Genomic DNA, 26,488 nt, shown 5'->3' with positions numbered 1-26,488 from the left:
TGATGTCAGGCCCTCTCCCTGGCCTGAACATGTACAGAACTACCCCACTTCAGGGAACACCGTGCAGCCTCAAGGTTCAGAGCATGTGTCCATTTGAGGAGAGTGAGCAGGGTCAGGATGAGGAAAGCAGCTGTACAGGAGAAGCGCCCGAGTAGAGGATTGAAGGGAGCAAAGGTTATAAAGAGAGACGTTTTAGGGAGTCCATTGCACAACGGAGAGAGGAGATTGATAATAGGGATGACGTAATTCAGTTTGACTCAAACATCCATAAATGAAGGCAGTGGAGAGCCTCTAGTGATGGCAAAGAGCAACATTAATACGGTACACAGGAGGGATCCACTGAAGGGACTAGGGGGAGGTTGTTAAGGAGTGAAGGATGATCTCAATTCATATATTCAATCAGGTAATTCATTAACAGCATAAGAGAAAGGAGGAAGTATTTCTATAGGGTCTACTCTGTGCCAGACACTTCACTAAATATTTTTAATGTATTATCTCACTTGAGGAAGGTGAAATTTTTCTGAGAAAAACAATATAATACTCTTTCCTGTAAGTGTCCTCTTGATGCTGCTTTCATAATTTCAAGGTCAAAACTATTTTTATAATGATGTCCTTTACTATTAAAATACCTCTCCCTTTTCCAACTATCTTTGTGAAGGCAAATTTTCTTCATATACTTCATCCATAACATAATGTGACAGATGGAATATAGAAGCAGAGAGGAGAGCCCGGATATCTACTGTTAAACTATAAATTAAAAAAAATTTGCAGAATGTAAAATTGGACCAATCTTCTCATTAAATATTTTGTTTTGTTTTGGAAAGCATGGTGTTTTTTTTTTTTTTTAATAAAAACATCTTATTTGTTAACATGAAAAGGATAAATTATTATTATCATTTTTGGTTTTTTGGAGGCAGTTGGGGTTAAATGACTTGCTCAGGATCATAAATAGATAGGAAATATCTGATAACAGATTTGAACTCAGGTCCTCCTGACTCCAGAGTTGGTGTGTGCTATCTGTTGTGTCGCTTAGCTTCCCCTTACTAATATCAATGTCATTATTTTCAAAGGAGAGAATATTTTAAAATTTTATCTGTTTTGATTTCTAATACTATTGATATATAACCTATGTTAAAGAAACAACCCAAGCTTTGGGATCCTTGTTTTCCTCCTTATCACACATCCAGAGACACCTATTTTTACTTATTTATTTTTAACATTTTAAGTATAGCTGTACTTTAATATTTTATCAAATAAAAATAATTTTCAAGATTTTTTTTTTGTCAATGATCACAGTCACTGTACAGTAGTGCCTTTACTGTGTACAGTATTGCCCTGCTTCTGTTTAATTCACTTTGTATCACTCCCATGGAAGTCTTTCTCAGGCTTTTATTTCACCAGCAATATATTAGCGTCCCAATTTTTCCACACCCCTCCAATATCTGTTGTCTTCCTTCTCTGTCATATTAGCCAATCTGACAGGTACTTCAGAGTTGTTTAATTTGCATTTCTCTAAACAGTAGTGATTTAGGGCAGTTTTTCATGCAAGTATAAAGAGTTTTTATTTGGAACTCCCTGTTCCAATCCATTGACCATTTGTCATTTCGGGAATGACTCATGTTTTTATAAATTTGACTCAGTTCTCTATTCATTTGAGAATGAGACCTTTGGCAGGAAAATTTAGTGTAAAAAATATTTCCCTGTTTCCTATTTTCCTTCTAATCTTGGTTCTATCAGCTTTGTTTGTGCAAGCCCTTTTTAATTTGATGTTAATCAAAATCATCCATCTTATATCCCATAATCCTCTCTCTCTTATTTGATCATAAATTCTTTTCTGTGCTCCCCTCATTTGCTTACTATACCACTCTGTTACTAAATCATGTACCCATTTTGGCCATGTTTTGGTATATGATGTAAGATGTTGTTGTATACCTAACTTCTGCCAAATGGCTTTCCAGTTTTCCTAGCAGTTTGTCCAATAGTGAATTCTTTTCCTAAGAGCTTGGATCTTTGGGTTTACCAAATACTAGATTACAATGGTCATTTCCTTTTCCTATCCAGCTAATCCACCATGCCATTCTTAGACAGTATTAGATTATTTTAATGATTAACATTTGGAAATACATTTTTGAGATCTGGTATGGCTAGGCCATCTTCCCTTTTCATTTTTTCATCAATTCCTCTTGATATTTGTGAACTTTTGTTCTTCAGGATATATTTTTTAAACCATTTTTTCTACCTATTTTTGGTAGTGAGGCTGGTATGGCATTGAATGAGTAAATGAATTTGGAGTCCCCAATTTTTAAGAATAAAAGGATCCCAAGACTAAAAAGACTGATAACTATTATTCTCAAGATTGAACAAGGGTCTTGTCTGTTGAATTAGAGGAAATTGAAGATATTATTTAAGGCCTTGGATAGGCTGTGGACATGGGGTATGATGGGAGTGTGAATTCTTGATGTAGTGATTCAGATGACTCATTTTTGTACTCAGCTCAGATTTTATGAAAGTGTCTCTTAAAGGAGAGCCGGCCAAGTTCCAGGATCCATTCGGGCCTCATTAAAGTTGTCTCATCTTCTCGTCTCCAGGGTGCACACTCTGTGACCGAGCCTACCCCTCAGATTGCCCCGACCATGGACCGGTGACTTTTGTTCCAGACAGCCCCATCGAGAGCCGAGCCAGGCTGTCTCTGCCAAAGCAGCTGGTCCTCCGCCAGTCTCTCCTGGTGCCAGATGTGGGTAAGAGCCATAAAACCTGCCTGCTCCCCCCCTCCTTGCTGTTAGTGGTAAGGACAGGTGCTGCAGGGAGATCACAGCTGGCCAGGAGCAATATTTGTGGGATTTGGGAATGGTGGCAGGAGCTGCTAAGTATAACTCGGATTGAAGTCATTAAGAGAAAACTCCCTTTCTCAGAACCCTCTCCTAAGTTGGTAGAAGAGAACTCTGGTATGGCAGGGTCTTCTTGATTCCCCACGGACAAGTCAGGGGCAAGTTTATGCTTCAGGCTTAGCCTTCTAAATGGCAACATGAAAATAACATCAGGAATATCCTTGATCACAAGGAGTGTTTTGTCAGTCAGAGGAGTGTTTGGGCAGTGATGGGGTGCCACAGAAGAACAAAATGGCTGCCTAGAATACATTTCCCCAAGTTTCACTTAAACTAGGGAGTCCAAGAAGTAGATTTGTCCACTTTTCAGGTTCTCCCCAAACCTGCTAAACTTTCTGGAAAACAGCAGATAAATCTAAATTATCCACCCAAGGTGTTGGAAGTTTCCTTTTACTTGATGATAATTTGGAGCAGAAGCATTTATAGCATGACATCCTTAGATTCTTTTGGAATGTTAGCTCCAGGAGAGCAGGTTTTGAAGAATAGGCAAGCTTCCCGGCTGCCAGAATAGAAGGCAAGGATGAATCAGATCCCTTCCCCTCCATCAGCTCCATATCACATCTTCCCTATTTGTCAAGAAGGGCTAACAGTTAGATCCAGGTACCTGGCAAGTCTGGGGGAGGAGGCTCCAAAGTTGCCTGCCCATGGGACCTGTACATGTGTCTTGCCCTTTTTTCTCTGAACCTTTGGAAGTGGCTTTGATTGTTGGATTCTTCCTGCTGCTAGGTGTGTGGACTGGAGAAACCATTCCTGTTCGGACTTGCTTTGGGCCACTGATTGGTCAGCAGAGTCACTCCATGGAAGTAGCGGATTGGACAGACAAGGCAGCTAATCATATCTGGAAGGTTGGTGTTGGTGTGTGTGTGTGTGTGTGTGTGTGAGAGAGAGAGTTTTCTATTAGAACTGTGGATAGATGCTGAGTGAAATGAGTAGGACCAGGAGATCGTTGTGTATTTCAACAACAATATTATATGATGATCAATTCTGATGAATGTGGCCATTTTCAACAATGAGATGAACCAAATCAGTTCCAATAGAGCAGTAATGAACTGAACCAGCTACACCCAGCGAAAGAACTCTGGGAGATGACTACGAACCACTACGTAGAATTCCCAATACCCCTATTTTTGTCTGCCTGCATTTTGGATTTCCTTCACAGGCTAATTGTACACTGTTTCAAAGTCCGATTCTTTTTGTACAGCAAAATAACTGTTTGGACATGTATACATATATTGTATTTAATTTATACTTTAACATATTTAACATGTATTGGTCATGTCATTGAGGGGATGGGGGAAGGAGGGGAAAAATTAGAACAAAAGGTTTGGCAATTGTCAATGCTGTGAAATTACCCATGCATATATCTGGTAAATAAAAACTATTATTATTTAAAAAAAATAACTGTGGATAGAGCACCAGTCCTGGAGACAGGAGGATGCCTTCCCATGTTCAAATCTGGCCCCAATTCTTCCTAACTCTGTGACCTGGATAGGTCACCTTACCATGTCTGTCTCAGTTTCCTCATCTGTAAAATGAACTGGAGAAGGAAATGGCAAAATCCCCCAGCATCTTTGCCTAGAAAATCCCAAATGGAGTCAGGAAGAATCAGACAAAACTGAGGACTGAAGAACCGAACAGCAACAGTCCTGCCTCGAAGAGGTAGGGGACTGTGCCTGTGAGCATTAGGTCTGCAGTCAGGCTCAGCTGATTTTTTTTTCCAGTGTAACTAAACTGCTTTCTCTGCTTGTAGTCCCTCTCCATTTTTTGGTTACAATTCATGCCTTGATGAGTAGGGAAAAGGAAAACTGCTTGGAAATGAAAGTGATGCAATCACAAGAGATAATCCATAAAAGTGAAGTTTATTTTTTAAAAGAAATTGTTAAGCCTTGTATTAAAGGTAGAAGGAAAGAGAAGTAGCCAAAATGTTTCCATTTATACAGTTCTCTTATGTAAAATATTGGATGGCTTCTTGTATTCTCTTTGCTGCTGGAGCCCTGGCTACCAAGTCAGTGTTGCAGAGTGAAACCCAGGCAAAGAGATTCTGAAAGTAAATGATTTGTAGCCCCTGGTCTGAATGTAGGCAGTCATCCAAAAACGAGATTGTGTTGTTGGGGGAAATAAAAAGGTCATATTGATAAATATTATTTCCCCCCATGACCTTGTTTTGGAGTCAGTGAATATCCGAGGTCTGCAGAGCCTGAACGGACTTCTCCCAGACAAGTAAGCTTCTGAAGCAAACAGGGTCGCTCACTTGCCTTTTCTCGTGGCGCTCCTGGCCCTGTTACAAACCCTGCCATGAGATTCCCCCCATCTCCTGCCTCCCTTCCTGGCTGCTTTTCTACCTGCTGACACGGACATTGCTGTTCTTGCCTGTGAGTCCCAGCTCTAGCTCTAGTACAAGTGGGTAGTAGAAGCCGAGTAATGGAAATGGGAGAAGTGCCTGGGGAGAAGGATTCTTGGACCTCCCTTTCATCACCGTCCCTTGTGGTTCTCTAAGCCTTATGGCAGGGAGAGAGAGTTGATGGGTTTGGCAGAGAATTCCCTGTGTGAAAGGGACTACTGCTGGATCAGTCACTGGGAACACATGCACAGGTAGGGCTCCTCTCCCTTGGCTCCCTGTATCAGCCCCAGGAATGTGTGTGTGTCCATGTGCAGGTCAGCAGCAGACAGCTGCTTCTGGGGAGCTGAGCCAGGCTGGAGCTGTGCTCCTCAGGGACGTGGCGAGTCCCCCTCGACTTGGACGCCAGCCAGATGGGGTGGAAGAGCTCAGCCTGTGTTTGTCCCTGTACAGTCCCGGGACCCACTGCTTGGAGTCTTTATTGTTGCAGCCAAATGTGATTCACCAGGGAATTCCTCCCATTTAAGTTGATTTGTAGACAATTAAAATTGGGATCTGAGGCTCTTCTCTCTTCCTAACTCATATTATCTGCTGGGAAGATCTGAAAGCCCTAAAGTTCTGATGAGGCAGCCAAGTCCCAGAGTTTGCTCTCAGACCAAGGGCCAGGCGTGTCCTGGTACAGCTTCCAGGCTTGGGGCCGAGGTCAGGGCTTTGTGTGCCCCATGGAGACCAGCTGGTTAGCAGGCACTGGGGTTTTGCATCCTAGTGTTCTGGCTGTGCTTGAGATGTAGCTGAAGTTACCAGGGGTCCTTGGGCAGCCCTGGTCAGTGATGATTCTTCCTACCCATAACCACTTCTCACTTTTTTTTTAAAATTTTTCTGCTGGCAGATATACCACAACGGGGTCCTTGAATTCTGTATCATTACAACAGACGAAAATGAATGTAACTGGATGATGTTTGTGCGCAAAGCCAGGTGAGACATCTTGGGGTGAAGAGGTCTGGGGCCGCTGAGGTGCTTCCTTTGGGCAGCCTTGAAGGTTCTTTCCTTGCCACAACACACTGAGGTCTACAGGCTCTGACCCCTATTCCTTAGATGAGGAGGCAGAGAATTTGGGGGATGTGACAAGCCCTTGACTCCTGACTCCAGATGCAGGGTTTTTTCTTCTCCTTCAGTATTGCATTTTACTTGAATGGTAGTTTTAGGGAAAATACACAGAAAATTCCAGGTTCGCACATACTTCTAGACAAAAGGGCTATCTTTAAAGTTTTTTAAACTGACCACATGATGTGTAACAAGTAAAAATAATGCTGAGGCAGTTTTCTCAAGGTCAGGATCCCATTTTATAAATAGCAACACATATATTGTTAGTAAAATGATCCCACTGGCCCCTCAGCCAAAAGCTAGGATGTGAGCCTGGGCATTTAATAGGCCAGCAGGATCCCAGAAGCTGGGTTGTGGCCTCTCTGTTTGAGCCAAGACCCTGAGAGAGGCTCACAGGGGCTTTTAAACTCAAGGGGGTCTTCCTTCTGATTGTCCAGAAGGGCCATCATTTGGCCCCCCATGACAAAGGTAAGACCTGCCCCTTTGGAGGTGGGGATGCTTATGCTCCTCTCTGGCAATTAAGGACTGGCTATAGTTACCTTGGCTAGAAAATCAGAATCATCCCAAATGGGGAGCCCCCTCCCCGATTTTGGCTTCTTTGTGGAGACCAAGTCACCCTGCCTTTCAGCAAGGAGGCAGAAGGACAGAATAGTTCCCTGGGGAGGGACCCGGTCCATGCCATTGCTCTGTTTACTGGTAAGCAGAAGCCAGTGTCCCACTTGGGAGAGGCCCAGTCCAAGCTGCTCAAAAATTTCACATTCACCAAAGTAGACATGTAAGCTAAGGTTAAGAGAGCTTTCTAAATTGGCACTGACTCCACTATCAGTTGATCTTTTTGGACTGGCATTCATCTGTTTCATTCTTGAGCCTGGATTCAAGCTCCATAGACAGAAAAACTTCAGTGTTCTTAGCTGTGACTGCCCTGTGAAGGGAATTAACAAACTGTGACGTTGCTAAATTTAGGAAATGCAAATAACAACTGATAATCATAGTTGACCCCTTAATGCTTGCCTGTATAAAAATCTGAACCCAATTTTTAGAGGTTCTTAGTAGACCATGCTCAGGATATTGGTATCCCATTAAAACCATTTACATTTGAAACATAATCATCTGATCTTGTTGCTTTCTCAGAAAAATTATTTTTTTGGCTTCAGCTACTCCCTCCAGCTGCCCATTCCCCCCTTAGGGGATGAGGCCCTGCTAAGGATCTAGTCCCATACACAAGCACATAGGGAACCAGACTCTTTGTAAGTAGATCACCTCAGTGCCTAAATTTAGTGAATTTACCTAAGAGATGCTTATTTTACTCCTTTGTAACAGAAGACCTGGGAAGGAAACATATTTACACTAGTCCAAGTAAATAATTCTAGATTGTATCATACTAGTGATCTATAGTAAAACATGTTCAGTTATTAACCATGTTCAAAGGAAAATAGGTATCTCACCCTCATTGACCATTGTTCTTGAATCCTCTCTACATAAGGGCACATTTCAGGTAATGCTTGTATAGTTTGCTTGCATTTCAAAGCACAGCCCAAATACAAGTTCCTGCCAAAGACTTAACTTTATATCTGGACTACTAATGGTAGTCACATGGGAACTCCAAGTACTTCTTTACTTACTTGTTTAAGTTGTGGAAAGGACAGCTTCAGGTTAAATACTGTAGATCTTATATACCTCCATTTTCTCATAGAAACTTAGATACGTTCTAGCCCTAGTCCTAGTATTAGTTAAAGAGTTAATATTGTGTTCATGTCTTCTATTGTCCTTCTGCCATGGTTATTTACCTTTGTCAGAAAATGGAAAAAGGACATAGCTATAATAAGGGAAACATGCTCCCCCAACTCATTGTCAGTTCTAAGCAGAATTCATAGAGGCATTCGGCTGTATTAACAGAATGGAACAGCCAGAATCACATTTAGCCAGAGGGGGAAATGTTCTGCTTGAAAGGGAGAATCACAGGGGTAGTAAGTTAGGAGAGTCCTGCCTCAGCCCCTGTCAAAAGTCTGTCTTCCCTGAGGCAGAAATTCACCTGGAGTAGTTCACAGATTAGTCATTCCTGTTGGATGCTGGTATTATGGGCCATTGGCTAGGTGACATTTCCCAGCAGTTTGTACCTGGAATCAGAAGCAGAATAAAACCAATATCAGTCCTGTCAGACTTAACTTTCAATAGCAAGTTTCACTAATCATACCTTAGGGCTGGATTTAGATGTTATAACTCTCATGTTTTTGAGAATAAATCTAAATTTTCACATATATATATATATATATATATATATATATATATATATACACACACACACACATGTAAATATAATGATTAGAATCTGTTAAGACTAGATGGATTTGGGATATTATTGAACTGGGACCCTCAGCTCCCTCCTTCCTCACCACCCAAGTACAGACAAACTGCTGATTGTTGTCTCCTTTAACCAGCACACTCCTCCAGCTGTATCCTGGTTTTAGGACAACCCGATTTCCTCGCTCCTTGTTTAAAATAAGCACCCCTTGAAACTGCTGGCTTTTGGTTTCTGTACCTTCTTGCTTACATAATTAACTATCCTCTAGTTTGTGGTTTTAGCCTTTATAAAGTCTTACCTCCCGATGTTCGGGGCTGCTTGATTTGGGTGTTGCTACTCCCCTTGCAGCCATCGGCAAAATAAACTCCACTTAAAATTTACCAAATCTCACTTGCTGTTTGTCTTGGCACAACAATATAACTCCAGTATATACAATTCTAGGTATAACTCCAATGGGTTTCATAATCCCAAATCATCCTTTTTACTGCTACTACAATATAAACTTTGTAAAATCCTATGAGTCATAGAAGAGGTGATCTCCTTCATAACTATATTCTAAAATTTCCAAGCTGTGGGGGGAGCCTTGAGACAGCAGCAGTCATGCCAAGCAGAGCAGTGAGTTACCAGATGAAGGAAATAAAGGATCAAGTCATAACACCTAGAGTCCCTGAAAGGCTTGATAAGGCCAGTGTTGGTCAGGACTCTTGTTTAAGTTCTGGGAATGGTTATACTTCATACCTCCAGAAGATGAGATTTTGCTACCAAGTTAAAATGTGGCTTTAATACAGTTAAATGTAGGTAGAACTTACTTTATTAATGTGAGCTGATATGTAATGTGAGCTGGATGTGAAGGCTTCCACCTCTCAATTTTGAAGCTCTCAGGTTTTGGCCTCATAGAGCCTTATGCCATATCACCAGCCAAAGTAAAATAAACTGACTACTGTGCCTAAATAGCAATGTCAAACATCTTATAAAAAAAAATATCTTTGATATCATTATTAAATCCTAATGAAATAGTTAATAGCAACTGAGTTTACAACCTAACAGTTTCCAGATTATAAGTAAAACCACTTTTTCTTAATTTCCCCCCCCATCTGTAACAGGCTTTCTTAATCTTATTTAATTCTTAGTGTTTTACTTTTCTCTAGTTTTATTTATATGTATATATATATATATATACATTACATATATATATATACATATATATATATATATACATATAAATAAACAAATTTTAACATTTGTTTTTAGAACTTTTGAGTTCCAAATTCTCTCCCTCCCTACCCGCTCATTGAAAAGGCAAACGGTTTGATATAGGTCTTACGTGTGTAGTCATGCAAAATATTTCCTAACATATTAGTAATGTTGTGAAAGAAAATAGACCAAAAATATCAAGAAAAATCAAGCAAATTTAAAAAATGCTTTATTCTGTATTCAGACACCATCAATTCTTTCTCTGATGATGGATAGCATTTTTCATGGTGTCCTTCAACAGTGGAAGATCATTGTATTGCTGAGAATATCATTCACAGCTGATCACATTACAATATTGTTATTACTTTGTACATAGCACATTTCATTTTGCATCAGTTCGTTGTAGTCTTTCCAGGTTTTCCTGAGAATATCCTGCTCTTCATTTCTTACAGCGTTCAGCCATTTCCCATTTGATGGGCATCTCCCCTCCCCAGTTTCCAATTTCTTGCCACCAGAAAAGATAAATATTTCTATATGTACAGATCTTTTCCTCTTTGTTTATCTCTTTTTAGAAGCAGACCTATTTCTTTTTATCTCTTTGGCACTCTTCAGTCAAAGGTTATATATACAGTTCCATAGTCCTTAGGGTATAGTTTTCTGTTCACTATACCACCAACAATGCATTAATGTCTCATTTTTCCCCTACATCCTTTCCAACATTTGTCATTATTATTTTCTGTCTAATCTTATTGGTATGAAGTATTCTGCAGAATTGTTTTAATTTGCATCCCTTTCTTTAATCAATAGAGATTTATTCTAACTCACATAGCTATAGGTAGCTTTGATTACTCTGTCCTTTCTCATGATCATTCATTAATTGGCTTCTATTTTTTATAAACTTACTTAATGTTCTCTCTATATTTAAGACCTTTATCAGAAAAATTTGCTTCAAAAGGTTTTTTCAGTTATGATTACTAAATGTATTTTCTTCCATACTATTTCCCCCCTCGCCCTTTTTATTCTGTTCTCCCTTTCCTTTTACCTAGTGCCTCCACCAAAATGTTTTGCTTCTACTTTCTCCCTCAATTTACTTTTCCTATCACCTCTCCCCCCCAACCTTCTCTTATCAGAGATTTCTATACCCAGCCTTGAAGTGTTTGTTATTCCCTCTTTGAGCCAGTTCTGATGAGAATAACGTTCACTCACTCCCCTTTCATTTCCCCTTCTTTCTCTCTACTGAAGAGCTTTTTCTTGCATTTTTTTATGTGAGTTTATTCCATCCTACTTTTCTCTTTCTCCCAGTATATTTTCTTTCTATTTTTTTTAGATACTGTCTTCATATTCAGCTCACACCTATACCCTCTGTACTATTCCTAGCTGCCCCAATAAAGAGAACTTTTAACTAGTTACAAGTTTTGTCTTCCCATGTCAGAATATAAACAGTTTAACCTTATTAAGTCCCTTATGATTTCTTCTTTCCAGTTTACCTTTTTTATAATTCTCTGTAGACTTGTATTTGAAAGTCAGAGTTCCTATTCAGCTCTGGTCTTTTCATCAGGAAGGATTAAAAGTCCTCTTTCATTTAATATATATATTTTTCCTTTTTCTGGGTAAGTGATTCTTGATCTTACATCCTATGCTTTCTGGAAGATATTCCAAACCCTCTAATCCTTTGATTTAGAAACTACTAAATCTTATGTTACCTTGACTGTGTTTTCATGAAACTTGAATTGTTTCTTTTTGGCTGCTTGCAGTATTTTTTCCTTGACCTGAAATGTCTGGAATTTGGTTATAGTATTCCTGGGATTTTCATTTTGGGAATCTCAGAAGGTAATCACTGGCTTCTTTCCATTTCAATCTTACCCTCTGGTTCTAGAATATGAGGGAAATTTTCTTTGAAAATTTCTTGAAAAATGATATCTTGGTTCTTTTTAATCTTGGCTTTCAGGTAGCTCATTAATTTTGTAAGTTCTCTTTTGGATCTATTTTCCAAGTCAGTTGTTTTTCTAGTGAGATCTCACATTGTCGTCTATTTTTTTCATTCTTTTGGGTTTGTTTTATTGTTTCTTGATTTCTTGTAAAGCCCTTTAGCTTCCATTTTTAGAATGTATAATTTTAAATTACAATTTTTTCAGGATTTTTTTTCTTCTGTACTTTTTTTTTCCCATTTGACCAATTCTACTTTTTTAGAGAGTATTTTCTTCAGTGAATCTTTGTACCTCTTTCCCCCCCCCCAATTTAGCCATTCAGCTTTTCAAAACATTTTCATTGGCTTTTTGTACCTCAACATTTGCCTTACATTTTTTTAAGGTGTTATTTTCTTCAGTATTTTTTGTGTCTCCTTTACCAAGATTTGTTTTTTTTATCATTTTCTTTCTTACATCACTCATTTCTCTTCTTAGTTTTTCTTCTGTCTTATTTGATTTTCGGAAATCTTTTTTGAGCACTTCCATAGCCTGTGATCAATTCATACTTTTCTTGGAAACTTTGGATGTTTGGCGCTTTGACTTTGTTTTCTTCGTCTGAGATGGTGTTTTGATCTTTCTTGTCACCATAGCACTCTTCTATGGTCAATTTTTTTTTTCTGTTTGCTCATTTCCCCAGCCTATTACTTGATTTTTGATTCTTTATTAAAGTAAGGCTCTCCTTCTAGGATGAAGACTGCCCTGTCCTAAACTTCAGGGATTTTGTGCAGCTGTTTTCAGAGATACTTCTAGGGACTTGTAAGTTTTTAGTTCTTCCAAAGTGGTATGCCAAGTGTGTTTACTACCCTCCTGACCTGGGCTCTGGTCTCTTGAGTGATCACAAGTACTTTTTTCTGCCCTGGTATTGTGAGGAAGGCCCCAATCTACTGTGACCACTCCTCCTCGCCCCGGGACTAACACCCAGAATTGTAATCCAGATCCAGATATGGACAGTGAAACAGTCTTGCCTCAGTACTAGTAAAGAGACCCTTTTGATCTTCTGACCCTTTACTATGTATGACTGAGAGCTCTGGAAACTGCTGCTTCAATGGCTTCCAAGGCCTGCTGGTCTGCTGGACCTTTGTCTGTGCTGGTGCAGTCCGCACTGGACTGTGCTTCTCCCTCACCCAAGTGCCACAGCCCTTTCCTTCTGTCTAAGTTGTCATTTGCTGGAAAATTATTTCACCCTGTCCTTCTGTGGGATTCTGCTGCTCCAGGAATTGTTTCATGGCCTTATGGAAAGGTGTTCAGAGCGATCGGGGGAAGGCTCAGGGGAGTCACTGCTTCTTCTCCACCATCTTGGTTCCACCTCTTGAAAACTTTTTCCAAAACTGTTGCCATAATCAGCGTTCACAGTAAAAAGTTCTATCGGTTTAGATTTGTAATTATTAGGTTAGCTCAAATAAGCCAGGCTAAAACTAAAAGTCATTGTTATTAAAAATGTCTTACCATTCTAAGAGGAAGGCTAATAGGGAGATAGAACTTTTTTGGCCCAAGCAAAAGGCCCTAAAGAGTCAGGCCAAACTCTTTGGGGTGTGGCCGGTTTTCCCCCTCAGGCCAAAATCCTTGAGAATTTTTATACAGAGTTAATACAGCTATGCTTATTTTGATTGATATCAGGAAACATTCAAGATATTATATAAACCACAACTGACATAGAACCCCGAGAATCACAGTAATCAACATTTTACATAGTGCTTATTGTATGCCAGGGGAGATCCCTGCTAACTACCCACAAGAATTTCTTATAAAAAACCCTGAAAGATGGATGGGCTGACCACCTAATTTCATATATTGTAGCCTAAGAAGGTTTCATAATGTTTAGGGCAGTATAGTATAATGAGTAGGCATATGAATTGAATCTCTTTTTGTAATCTCTAGTTCTTAACTAAAATTAAAATTCTGTACTTTAAATTGTTAACAGAGTTGGTAAGATCTTAAGGTTCTGCTTTTCCAAAGGTGGGGTTACCTTGAGAACTTTGCTTACCAACTCCACAGAAAACCATTCACTTTTCTAACAAGCTTTCTAATATAATGAATCATCAAATTTGTTAGGCACTGGAGATTAATAAACTGAAGTAATAGTTTATTTTAAACTATAGCTGTCAGATTTCTTCAGTAACTCAGGTTTCCCTAGCTCATACATTTTCTCACATTTTGTTTTAATGCCAACTAGTAAATTCTGATTTATAACCTTTTTTTTTTACCAAGAAGACCAAATTACCTTTAAAATGAGATTAGAATAGAGTCAATCACATCTGGATCTGTTTTTACAACGGTATCAAGTTGAATCTTCATGTATTTATTTTTGTTTGCCACCTAATATACTGCCAAAGATTTAAAAGTATTAGGCTTCTTTTGAGTTCAGATCTGCCACAATGATCCTAATAGGAAAACACATTTAGACCACAAACTAATTTAATTTCAGGACATAGGTCAACCAAATCTAGGTTTTATAACTAATGAGGACAAGATTTAAAAACTCAAAATTTCTGGCAGCCTTCAAGATTGAAAACTCAGTGTAATCACTTAGTTCATTCTTAGACACAAGGTGGCACTCCCAGCTCGATAACATTTTTCTCTATTTTGAAATGACTCAAAAAGTGTGGCAAGTCCTTGTCCCCCACACAATTACTTTGCCAGACTGTGAGAGACAAGTTGGAAGCCACATGGATCCTCTATCCCTCCTTATTTCATGGAAGCCAGAAATCTTCCTTAAACCTCTTAGCTTTCATATTTTTTTCCTAAAACTTTCTTTTACTTGCTAGATTCCTAAAATCTCTATATTTCAATAATATCCCAGATTATCTGTAGAATTAAATTTTTCCTTTAGCACAAAGAGTTTAATCCAAACTAATGGCTTACTAAATTTACTTCCTCAATGATTTGGGACATTTCAGCTCAGGTGACGTTTTCCATTAGTTTACCTGTGTTACCACCACTAAATTCTATCGAATTATTGCTTAGTTACAGCTTTTACTTGGAGAAATTTAAAAGGTAGAGTTGTTTTTTTACTGATTCATTTTCCAGCTCAGCTTTTTGTGGCCAACAGAGATGTTTTCCAATAATGCCTTATAAGGTTCCAGTTCTGTTTCAGCAATCCCTTCCCACAGGCCATGTGGTTTAGGTGAATGGCCTAAATGTCTAGTGCTCAGTTTATGAATCTGGTTTACAACTTTCATGGGAATTTGGGAGTCCCTAGCAGGACTCCATTCCTGATTGTTTAGATATCCCCCCTGGTTAAAAACACCCTCCCCCAATTTTTTAGCACCAAAATTAGCTGTCAGTTAACAGCTAAGGAAAAACCCATTCCCACATTTAATTCAAAGACAAATCTTGTGTCTCTTCTAAGGAGAAATAGGATTTCTCCACTGATCCTTGTTTCCCGGTGCCATGCTTACCCAGGGTAGGTGTAGATGCCAATGGGTTCAATCCTTTGGGGAGGTAGTTTAAAAGCTAATAGAGGAGTCTCCAAGTGAATTAAAGAGGCATTGTCACTCAGTAATATTAATGAAACTACAGCCAGAAGAAAAAAAAAAAGTGGTCTGCCAGACCAGATAGGAATAGTTCCATAAGTCCTTCCAATTCCTCAAACTAAAAACAAATAAACAAAAACAAATCTATTACTAGGATACTTTGCAATTCTCTGGCTAGAAACATCAGGAACTTCTCATTTCTCCAAAAAATCTTGGAGATCACTATGGAAGCAAAGTAGTTCCCACTTTTCTGGTAGAAATATGGGTCTCTCAGTTGTGTGAGCTTGGTGCACACCCAAATCAGCCCCCTGATTTTCTCTCAGTTTTACTTGGAGAGATCTTTGAAGGAAACAATTCCCTTCAAAGGCAGCCCAGAGAATTTAACTGGATTTTTATTGCCAATTATTTACATATACACAGAATTGCAATTTTTAATACAAAAATATCTCCAAGATGGTCCTTACCTCCTTCCCCAGAGATCTTGGGTTTCAGGGGGAGAGTCAGGTCACAGCCACGGTTTCCTAGAAGAAAAACACTTCTGAGACATGGAAAGTGTCCACCAGGGCCCAAAGAAGTGAGAGGTTATTTTTAAGATACCTGGGGGACCCAGCATACACCCTAAAATTCCCTAAAAATCCCCAAAACAATAACAAGTAAAAATGATGCTGAGGCCCAGTTTTCTCCAGGGCAAGAGAACATTTTACTAACAGTGATATGTGGATTGTGAGTAAATTGGTCCCACTGGCACCTGAGTCAAAAGCCAGGATGTGAGCAGGATCCAGCAGTAACCCATCAACTGGGTCACTGGCCTTTCTGGATGACCCCAGACCCTGAGTATGACCCACAGGGCCTTTTAAACCCAAGGGTGTCTTCACTCTGATTGGTCAGATGGGTTATCACGTGGCCCTCAAAGGCAAGACCAGCCCACTGGGTAGGTAGGTTGGCCGGCCTTCAGGTGGGAATGCTCAAGCTCCTCTCTGGCAATTAAGAAGTTTTAATTGCTTGATGGTCTTCAGCTGGCTGGAGTAACCTTGGCTAGAAAACCAGAACCATCTCAGATGGATCCCCCTGGTTCTCTCTTCCTTGTAGAGATCGAGTCACCCCTCATTTCAGCAAGGAGGCATTCCCTCAGGCTGTGAACAATGTAGCTACGTTCTAAAGTTAGTGAGGAAACCCCAGTTATCCTGGAGCATGTTTTCCTAAGTGGGGGAAACCCTAAGTGTTCCTTAGTCACACACTTGGGAGAGTTGGCAGGGAGCCCCAGCCTGGCCCTGCCCTCAGTCTGCTTTGAAGGCCCAGTTGCCAGTTTATACCTTTTCAGTCCCTTTGCTTCAGTTTCTCCCCTCTGGGTCAAAAAAAACAGCTGTGAGTGATCCCTCCTCCAGGAACGGCCCTTCTAATAGTAGGAAGGTCCCCACGTCCTACCTTGTTTGGGGGGGGGCAGGAATCTTCCCCAGCCTTCCCTCCCCCAGTCTTCAGCCCATCCTCAGGTGATAGAGACCTAGATGTGTGGCTGCCCACCCTCCTGCTTGTCTGTGCCTGGTACTATATAAACACCATGCCCCTGTCAGGGAAGAGGGGGATAGAATCCTGGACCCGCCTCCTGGGTCTCCTCATACTGCCCCGGATGGTCTGGGCCTGTGATCTCAGGAGCGGTCCACCAACACCCAGGGGAGTCCTCTCTGTGGGTAAATGCCGGGGAGCAGTAGCAGAACGGCCTGATGGGGCGGCTTCTTGGGCCAGTTAGAGCTGCACTTTTGAGGCCCCAATCCTGAGCTTGACCAGCTGTGAAATGTGTGGTGTTTCAGGAACCGGGAAGAGCAGAATCTGGTGGCTTATCCTCACGATGGGAAGATCTACTTCTGCACCTCCCAGGATATCCCTCCAGAGAACGAGTTACTGTTTTATTACAGCCGGGATTATGCCCAGCAGATGGGTAAGCTAGCTGTGGGTCCCTTTCCTTCTTAAGTGATGCTGTAGGGATAATGGGAGCAGCAGAAACAAGCAGTGCTGACGTGGGCTCCTAACAGCCTGTTTTCCCCCTCACAATTCGGATGACCTTCATTGTCCCAACCTGGGGCTGCAAATGGCTGAGATTCTGAAGTGGAAGTAGATTCTGGGGGGTGGATTTGAGAGGTTCATTTCCAGGCATTGACAGTCACATTCCCTAGAGTAGAAGCATACTGTGCTGACCTCCACAGTTCCACAGGCTGACACTGGGAGGGTCATGGAGACCTCAAAGACCTATGGGAGGCGTGGTGTGGTCAAGCACCGCCGAAGCCCTGGAATTAAGACTCCAGGTCCCAGGCTGGACCTCCTCAGGGTCAGCCTCATTTTGACTTTGACATTGCTCTAAGTCCCCCTGGGCATCTGGGGAACTCAGGCCAGGCTTCTTGTCCCAGAGACAGCCTAGACCAGACCAGATCTGACCCGTGTGCTTTTGCCCACAGGGGTTCCTGAGCACCCAGACGTGCACGTCTGTACCTGTGGCAAGGAGTGCAACTCCTATGCTGAGTTCAAAGTCCACCTGAGCAGTCACATCCAGCAGCACCTCCCAAGCCAGAGCCATGGAGGCGGCGGCCATGGGCCCAACCACAGCAAGGAGAGGAAGTGGAAGTGCTCCATGTGCCCACAGGCCTTCACCTCGCCCTCCAAGCTCCATGTGCACTTCATGGGCCACATGGGAATGAAGCCCCACAAGTGTGACTTTTGCAGTAAGGCTTTCAGTGACCCCAGCAACCTGCGCACACACCTGAAAATACACACGGGTAAGGGGCCGGCGTGGAGTGGGGTGGCCCTCCTCCCTCCTGGGGAGTTTTTGGGGAATCTGGGCTGAGGGCAGGGAGGCTCACGGGCCTTTCTCCCTTGTGCCTCTGTGCAGGCCAGAAGAACTACAGGTGCGCCTTGTGTGACAAGTCCTTCACCCAGAAGGCTCACCTGGAGTGTCACATGGTCATCCACACTGGGGAGAAGAACCTGAAGTGTGATTACTGTGACAAGCTCTTCATGAGGCGGCAGGACCTCAAGCAGCATGTGCTCACTCACACACAGTATGTAGGCCTGCCCTCTGGTTTCCTCTAACTGGGGAGTTGGACTAGATCTTTGGGGCTTGCTGGGGTGGGGGTCAAGGGGAAGGAAGGTGAGGGGAGTGAGTGACAGGGAAGAGTCAGGGCCTTGGACTGGGAGGGCCCTCAGGCAGCCAGAGTCAAGCTCTGACCTTTGTGTTTCTCAGGGAACGGCATTTCAAGTGCCCCAAGTGTGAGAAGCTCTTCTTGAGGACCAATCACTTGACAAAGCATCTCAACTCCCATGAGGGAAAGAGGGATTACATCTGTGAAAAGTGTTCCAAGGCCTACTTGACCAAGTACCACCTGACCCGCCACCTGAAGATCTGCAAAGGCCCTGCCTCCAGCTCCTCAGCCCAGGAGGAGGAAGAAGAGGATGAGTCTGAGGAAGAGGAGCCGGGAGAGGCCATAGTGGCCGAGGGCTGTCGGCTGAGCGGGGGCGTGTATGCTGCCGAGGGGGACCTCCCCGGACGCAAGTGAGGCTGAACTGGGTGGGTGGGGGGAGAAAAGGGGGACCCAGCCAGCATCCGCACTCCATGTAGGAACGCAGTTTTGTCTGTTGTTCCAGCCAGTGGCCGAGACAGACTGAACGAGAACGGGCAAAGCACTTAGAGAAACCTGGATCCTTCAGCCCTCACAGGGAGGGAAGACCGGACCACAGACCCAGAGTTTACAAAGGGCCACGTCTGAGCCATGTAGAGCCTGTGGGCCCAGCGACCAATGAGGAATTAGATCCTCTGTAGTGTCTATCCTGCCTTGTGGCTCCCCCTTTCTGGGCAGCACATAATCGCTCCCCCAACAAAGCGGCCCATCAGGGCTACAGCCCTAACTTTGGCTGGCACGTGGGGACTGAATCTGGACTCACCTGTGATATCCACCCCCAGGGTCTGGGGGCACTGATGGTTCATAGGAGAGGCCAAGGGACCGAGGCTGGGAACCACAAAAAGGGGGCTCTGCTAAAAAAGGGGGTGCCAGAGGCTAAAGAGGGGCACTACCACTCTGTCACATTTTGGCCAGACTCTTGTTATCATCCACACAGCATTGCCTTCCAAGTGTGGGCTCTGGTGTTCTGGGGAACCTGTGAGAAACCAGCACTCTCCGGGGCCCTAGAATCGCTTCCAGGCCGACCGCAGGCCCCTTCAAGTATGAGGGGCCCTGCACGCCAAGTCTGTAGCTCCTCTTTAGCCTTTTGGGGGGGTGACACTGTCTGGTACAGATTGCCTGTTAGAGATGGCGTCCTCTGGGCTGGGTGTGGAGGTGACCGGGAAGGTGTTGCTGCTAAACTATTTATTGAATGAATGTTTTTTCATTCAAACCTGTACTCTAGGAAAAAATTAAAAGCAATTTTTCAAGAAGAGACTTATTTGCAGTGTCTGTGAGGGTGTGTGCAAAGGTGTGCATCGTGTGTGTATGAATCCCAGCCGAGGAAGACATTGTTCCATCAGCATGGAACGGTCCCGGGGGGGCAGTGCTCTATTCTGGAGGCTGTCCTTCCCACCCCTACCCCCACTGCTGCCTCTCCTTTTTCTCCTATCTTGGCTCCTCCACTCCTGAGCTTCTCTGAATGAAGATGGTGAGAATGCCAAACTTGGGGCCCCAGAGTAAAATCCAACCAAGGTAGACTGAGGCAGCTTTTCTCCAAGCAAGGTACTAAGGGGCACTGCCAGCCTATAAAAAGGGTCAATGGCTTGCCCCAATTTAGCCAAATTTAATTTTATAGGCATTGGTTATAAGGTGAGCAGCATTGAGGTGGGGGAAAGCAGACATGAGCACCCCTCCCTCTCTGTGGCTGGGTGGGGTCCTGGGTCTAGGGGTAGCGGGCCAGGGACCTAGGCTGTATGGCTCCTTACAAAATGAACTAATATGGCCTCCATTGGGCAAGGAGTAACAGAGGTAGGGGCAGGTGAACTCGGGTGTTCCCAGAGGTAACTTGGACTTGGCATGGAGTTTCTCAGGAACCAATATTGGAAGAACACACTTCCTTGGCACAAAGTGGTTTCCACATGGTGCTAGGATAACTTACAGTTCCCTTAGAATTGGAGATTTTTATAAGAGTATTAAACCTTGAAACTTGGCTCAGGGTTTTTTTTTTTTATTAAAGGGGATAGAATAAACTTTAGGATCTGACAGCTTTTGAACTTTGGTTATAAAAGGCTTTGGTTATAAAATACAAAATAAATTTAACAGAATTCAACCAATTGCAGAAGGAAATAAAAATGTGAAATAGGGATCACTAATTTTCACAGTCTCAGGATATCTGGCTGAAGGAGACCAGGCACCAGCCATGACAGGGCGGGCACGTCCTATTCTTACTTGAATCTCATTAAAACTTCATGAGATAGGCACCATAATGATCCCCATTTTACAGAGGAGGGAACAATCTGATGTGCCCAGGGTCCCATGGCCGTAAGTACCTGAGGCTGGATTTGAAGTCGGGTCTTTCAGCCTCTGTGTCCCTCATTCTACGGCAATACTGCAGTCTCCTTCCCAGAAGCACAATATTGGCCCAACTCAGGCTTACAGAAATCCCAGGTGAAACTTCACAAACCTCCATTATCTCATTGTTCTTAATAAGAAGTGACTCTGGAGAGCCATAGTAGAGATATTGCATGATCAGCTAGAAGAGAATTTAAAAAAAAAAAAAAAAGGTCCATTAATCCAAACCACATCCAGATTGATGGCCTAAGGTAGAACCACCAGTTGCTTAGTAAAAATTAGTATAATCAAACATGGAACTTCGAAAGGACTAAAAATTAGTACAAACATGGAGCACTTCGAAAGGACTTTAAAGGTTATGTAGTACAACTCTCCCATTTTCTGTATGGTTAAATGACTAGTCCAACATCAGCAGAGGTGAGATTTCAATCCAGGTTCTCTGACTCCAGAGTTAATATTTTCTCAAATGAACCACACTGTATCCTCAGGAATTGCTGAGCTTGGGATAGAAGCCAGTGTGGTACAGTAGGATACAGTGCTGGGCGTAGTTAGCAAAGCCTGAATTCAAATTTGGACTCCCTCTCTTACTACTAATATGAAGCTAGAGAATGTGTATATGTATGTATGTATGTAAAAAGTTAACTAAAGTGTCTGGCTCTATATAAATGTTTTATTTTTTCCTCTTTTTCTTCCCCATCCTAATCAGGAGAATTGAATTCAAATGGCCTACTGGTCCTACTCTACTGGCTTATGTGACTCTGATCAAGTTCTGTCAATTTCCTCTGACTCGTTTTCCTCATTAGGAAAATGAGATTTGGACTAGAGTAGGGTTTATGATTCTGAATCTTTAAACATTTAAAAAACATTTTGATAATATTTCAATATAGCTGGTTTCCTTTACAATCTTACATTATTTCATTTTATTACACATTTAAGAACTCTATTTATTAATAGTATTTTATTTTTTCAAATACATGCAGTTAGCTCTCAACATTCACCTTTGCAAAACCCTGTGTTCCAAATTTTTCTCCCTCTTCTCCCCCCTCCCTTCTCCCTAAGATAGCAAGCAACCTGATATAAGGCAACATGCCATTCTTTTAAAATATTTCCATATTTATCATGCTGCCCCCCCAAAAAATCAGATCAAGAGAGGAAAAACTCAAGAAAGAAAAAAGGCAAGCAAACAACAACCAACAACAATATCCAAGTGAAAATACTATGCTATGATCTACATTCAGTCTCTTTAGTTCATGTTTTCAGGTCCTTCCCAGTTTTGGTGTTCTCTGTCCTAAGGTCTTTTATGGCATTCACATTCTTAATTCTAAAGTCTGACATTCCATGTTCTAGAGTTCTTCATGATTCTTAACAGTTCTAAAATAGAGCCTGGATGTGACATTCTCATACTAAGTGCCTTGTTCTCAGTTCTGACATTCCGTTCTCAGGCCCCTCCCAGCTCTCACACCCCCTGTTCTAAGCTCCCTCCCGGCCTTGACTTCCCCTGTTCTAGGCTCCCTCACGGCCTTGACGTCCCCTGTTCTAGGCTCCCTCCCGGCTCTGACGTCCCCTGTTCTAAGCTCCCTCCCGGCTCTGACATCCCCTGTTCTAAGCTCCCTCCCGGCTCTGACATCCCCTGTTCTAAGCTCCCTCACGGCCTTGACGTCCCCTGTTCTAGGCTCCCTCCCGGCTCTGACATCCCCTGTTCTAAGATCCCTCCCGGCTCTGGCATCCCCTGTTCCAAGTTCTGCCCAGCTTTGCCTTTCCCAGTCCTAGGTTCTAAGGTTTCTCCTGACGGGAACACCACAAACGTGGTCTAGCACGCATCTAGGACATATACTGCGCATGGGGGGGAAGGGAGATGCTTTGAAGAGACTGCGCTACAGGGAGACTGCTACCCTACTGGGAGACCAACCATCCTGACCCTTACACCCGCCTCCGTTGCCCTAGCAACCGCAGTTCGATCACTCGGTGCTCGATTTCTCCATGCTGTCAATCCTGGCCTTGGGGTCCCTTGCTGCTCTTAGCTCTCCTGTGGCTTTCCGTACGCACGCGCAAGAGAGTGTTGGGGGAGCAATGAAGAGCAGAAGGACCATATGGGGGTGGGGGAGAACTGTAAGGGGGTAAGGGGAAAGTCTGAGAGAAGCGGAGGCGGAGGAGGCGGTGATAGACGCTTTAGCGGGTGCGGCTGTCCGCTAGATGTGTCTGGGGCTTTGGGGTTGAGAGGTGTCAGGCTCGCGGGGGGAGGGGAGGTGCCTGACCGCGATGGGCTGGGGCGGGGCGGCACTCGGTGCGCATATGCGCAGAGACGGGGAGCGGGCGAGGAGAGGGGGCGGAGCTTTCAGAAGTGGTCCACCGCCAGGAAACAAAGCTCGCACTCTTCCCCTGTCATTCGCCTGCGCGTGTGCGGCCGGTTTGTCAGACGAGGGGAGGACACAGAATATTGGCTGTATGGGTACCTTCGTTGCGCATGCGTCCCCAAGGACGCTCTCCTCGGCGGGGGCCAGAAGGATGCGCTTGCAAAGTTATCTTTAAAAAGGGGTGTGTCTAGGGGAGGGGCAGGGGTCGATGGGGGCGTGGCCGTCGCCTCAGCCTCGCTGTCTTTCTCGCGCAGGATTCGGTCCCAGGCTTCCCCGCGGAGGTCGGGAATGCGCTGCCGGGGCTCCCCGCAGGACTAAGCGCCCCTCACCTCGGGGGGCTGGAGGTCCGGAGTCCCCCGAGGGTCCCGGGGTCCTGACCCTCCACCCCTGCTCACGGCGCTGACACCTAGCGCCAAACTGATGCATCCCAGGTGAGCCGTGGCCCCGCCCCTCGCGGGCCCCTCCCCCCAGGCCCCGAGGATGCCGAGGTCTGGGCAAGAGCGGCCCCTCGAGCCTTTGTTTGCGCCGCAGGTGGGGGCGTCCCCGGAGACCCGCCGGGCTCGGGCTCCCCCTCCCCTCGCAGCCCCTCTGGGAGCTGGTAAGAGCTGGAACTCAGCTGGCGGGGCAGGGGCACGCCGGGCCGGGGTCCGGCCTAGCGTCTGCCCCTGGCCCAGACCCCGCCGCGGGAGCTGACGTTTTTAACCCTTTCCTCCGAAAGCCCCAGAACGTGGTTTTCATTCCTTTGAATCTTCTCCCCAGATTTTGTCCCCAGGGCCGTTTTCTCTCTAATGTTTCCCCTCCACAGGACACTTTCCCAGCTACATCCAGGTGCCGGCGCTTCCACGTTGCGCCGCAGCATGTGGCGGCTCCTCACCCGAGCGTCCGCGGGTGCAGGCTCGACCGGCGGCACAGAAGGCCCGGGGGCACGGCCCTGGGCTTTCTCGGCCGAGGCAGGGAGTGGGGCAGGGGTGAGCGGGAGAGACGCGCTTGACCCGGGGTCCTGGCAGACTTCGTTAAACAGTGTCCAGTTCCTCCTGGCTGCGCTTGTCGTGTCCGCTTTAGCCGCAGGAGGCCCGGGCCTGGCTGAGGCAGAGCCGGGCAAGTTCTGTCAGTCATTTCCTGGCTGGGTGACTGGACGAGCCGGTGCCCCGTGTGCCTCAGTCTCCCTGTGACACCTAAAGCTTCGCACTGGGAAAGATGCTTTTGGGCTAAGCTTCCTGCTCAGTTGAGCTTCACTCCCTGCCAGGGAGCCCCCTTTCCGAAGCAGATGGGCCCCGGCGGGCAGCGCCAGAGGTGGGGGTCAGGGACGGGTCAGAGCAGGCGCTGGGGCTCTGCCGTCCTGAGGCTGCCTCCCTCCTGGTACACTGAATCATGGGAAGCTGTCTGACCTGTGCAGCAGAATGATAGCGCTTCTAGAGCACCTGCTTTGTGTCAGGCACCGAGTCCTCTGCCGAGCTCTAGGGGTGATGATAAAAATGACCGGCACATGGTCTGGTCTCATAGAGCCTGTAAACTTGTGCTGGGCCTGTAAGGGAGTCCTATCTGAGAACAGAAGAACATTTCCGAGCAGGGAGGAGGGAGGAGGGACATTTGAACTGGGTTTGGGGGAATAAATGAGGTTTCAGAAGCAGAGGTGAGAAGAGGAAGGGCGCAGCACGAAGAGGGGAGAGGGAAAATGTGGGACAGATGGGGGGTGTTCACTTTCACTGAAGTATCTGGTACATGGGAGGTAATGGATAGTGATATGGGAGAAAACTAGAAGGACGATGGCGGCCCCACATGGGAGAGTCCCTTGGACATCAAGTTAAGCAGGGAGTGCGGGTTTGATTGGAGGCAGTTAGAAGTTCCTGAAGTTAGAAGATCTGTGTACAAGGAATGTCATCTTGCCGGGAGGCTGGTTTAAGGGAAGAGAGACCGGATCTGATGAAGTCTTCTAGGTAAGGAGTAGGAGGCACTTAGCATGGACAGCGATCTGGGGATAGAAGTGGAGGGAGGAATGTCATTCCACTGTGGACAGAGGATAGCCACGTGCCTGACAGGATGGGGCGGATAATAAGAAATTAGGAAGTATAACTCTCTGGAAGCGTTGGGATTCGTTTCCTTTCCATTAGGGTTATAGACTTTGCACTGATTTTTACATAGTTTATTGCCTGGGTACAGGGACACATTTTTTTATAAATTTTATTTAAAACATTTTTAAAATATGTTTTCCTCACTTACACGTAAATAAATATTTTTACCTTTTTTAGAAAACATTCTTGAGCTCCAAATTCTCTCTCCCTCCCTTCTCTTCTTGACAAGGCAAGCAATTTGATATACACACGTAATCATGTAAAATGTTTCCATATTAACTGTAGGACAAAAAAAAGAACACAGACCAAACATCCTCCCCCCCTGAATATGAAGAAATCTAAAGACAAAAAGTATGCTTCAGAATGTATTCAGCATCCATCTGTTGTTTGGAGGTGGATAGGATTTTTCACCAAAAATCCTTCATAATTGTCTTGAATCACTGTATTGCTAAGCCATTCACTATTGCTGTTCCTGTGTACAGTGTTCTCCTAGTTCCACTCCACATTTCATCACTTTGTGTAAATCTTGGTAGGTTTTTCTGAGAGCATCCTGCTCTTCATTTCTTTTTTTTTAATTAAAGCTTTTAATTTTCAAAATATATACATGGACAATTTTCAGTATTCACCCTTATAAAACCTTGTATCCTAAATTTTTTCCTTCCCTTCCCCCCACCCCATCCCCTAGATGGCAAGTACTCCAATATATGTTGAACACGTATAGTCCTTCTATGCATGTTTCCATAAATATCGTGCCTGAGGTCTCGCCAAAGAAATGTTTGAAACATTCTTGTGTTGGAGAAAAGTATCCAGTGCTTCTGTTTTTAGTTAAGTTACGGTTCTGAGGACAGACCAGTGCCTGACATAAAGGGACAAACAGTGCCTCAAAAATACCTCTGACAGCCAGATAGGGAGGTGCTGCTGCCACTGCCCATCTTACAGATGAAAAAGAGGGGAAGTGCCTCTCCCAGGGTGGTCCAGAGATGGCAGCCCAGGCTCGGGTTAAGCACCCTCTCCTGCTTAAGGGGTCTCAGAGATGGTCCTCAGAGCCTATTAATTGTCAACCACATCCAGACGTCTGATTCCCTGTGTCAGGCAGTTTTGTTCTTGATGGGAAAAGCAATGGTGCAGGCCTTGGGGCAGGAGTAAAAACAAGGAGGCTTGGTAGTTTGGTTGTTTGTTTGTGTTTTAAGCCTAATAGTAGAATTGGATGTTTGTGTATTGATCAACCTGCCATTTGAGAGAGGGGATGGGGGGAAGGAGGGAAAAATTGGAACAAAAGGTTTGGCAATTATCAATGA

At 44.1% G+C, this 26,488-nt stretch overlaps 2 protein-coding genes and 1 long non-coding RNA gene across 7 annotated transcripts in view; 2 read left to right on the top strand and 1 right to left on the bottom strand.

The window, feature by feature from the left end:
- LOC141544862 (PR domain zinc finger protein 4-like) overlaps window positions 1–20,401 on the top strand; it is a 32,124-nt gene extending 11,723 nt beyond the window's left edge. For both annotated transcript variants that reach the window (XM_074271505.1, XM_074271506.1), the window contains exons 5-11: window positions 2,589–2,738; window positions 3,612–3,730; window positions 6,113–6,198; window positions 17,072–17,199; window positions 17,714–18,031; window positions 18,145–18,313; window positions 18,496–20,401. In XM_074271505.1, coding sequence (XP_074127606.1) covers window positions 2,589–2,738; window positions 3,612–3,730; window positions 6,113–6,198; window positions 17,072–17,199; window positions 17,714–18,031; window positions 18,145–18,313; window positions 18,496–18,808 — 1,283 coding nt within the window. In that variant the 3' untranslated portion in view covers window positions 18,809–20,401. The remainder of the gene's footprint in view (window positions 1–2,588; window positions 2,739–3,611; window positions 3,731–6,112; window positions 6,199–17,071; window positions 17,200–17,713; window positions 18,032–18,144; window positions 18,314–18,495) is intronic.
- Window positions 1–26,488, top strand: part of PRDM4 (PR/SET domain 4) — a 68,104-nt gene that overhangs the window by 11,718 nt on the left and 29,898 nt on the right. Inside the window, exons 1-2 of one of the 4 annotated variants that reach the window (XM_074271501.1) lie at window positions 22,892–22,940; window positions 23,373–23,549. The exons of 1 other annotated variant lie outside the window; for it this stretch is intronic. In XM_074271501.1, coding sequence (XP_074127602.1) covers window positions 23,539–23,549 — 11 coding nt within the window. In that variant the 5' untranslated portion in view covers window positions 22,892–22,940; window positions 23,373–23,538. Of the gene's footprint in view, window positions 1–22,891; window positions 22,941–23,120; window positions 23,208–23,372; window positions 23,550–24,723; window positions 25,056–26,488 lie in introns of those variants that run through there. 2 more of the 4 variants (XM_074271502.1, XM_074271500.1) reach the window with 2 other exon arrangements.
- Window positions 6,193–16,098, bottom strand: LOC141544864 (uncharacterized). The gene is made up of 4 exons (XR_012482826.1): window positions 15,972–16,098; window positions 15,728–15,784; window positions 8,360–8,444; window positions 6,193–7,249 (listed from the first exon to the last, which is right to left on the bottom strand). It is a non-coding gene; the product is annotated as an uncharacterized LOC141544864 (long non-coding RNA).

This window comes from Sminthopsis crassicaudata, chromosome 5, assembly GCF_048593235.1.
Source record: "Sminthopsis crassicaudata isolate SCR6 chromosome 5, ASM4859323v1, whole genome shotgun sequence".
Lineage (NCBI taxonomy): Eukaryota > Metazoa > Chordata > Mammalia > Dasyuromorphia > Dasyuridae > Sminthopsis > Sminthopsis crassicaudata.
The sequence above is the reverse complement of the archived record's forward strand: the minus strand, read 5'-3'. Positions and strand labels throughout refer to the sequence as shown.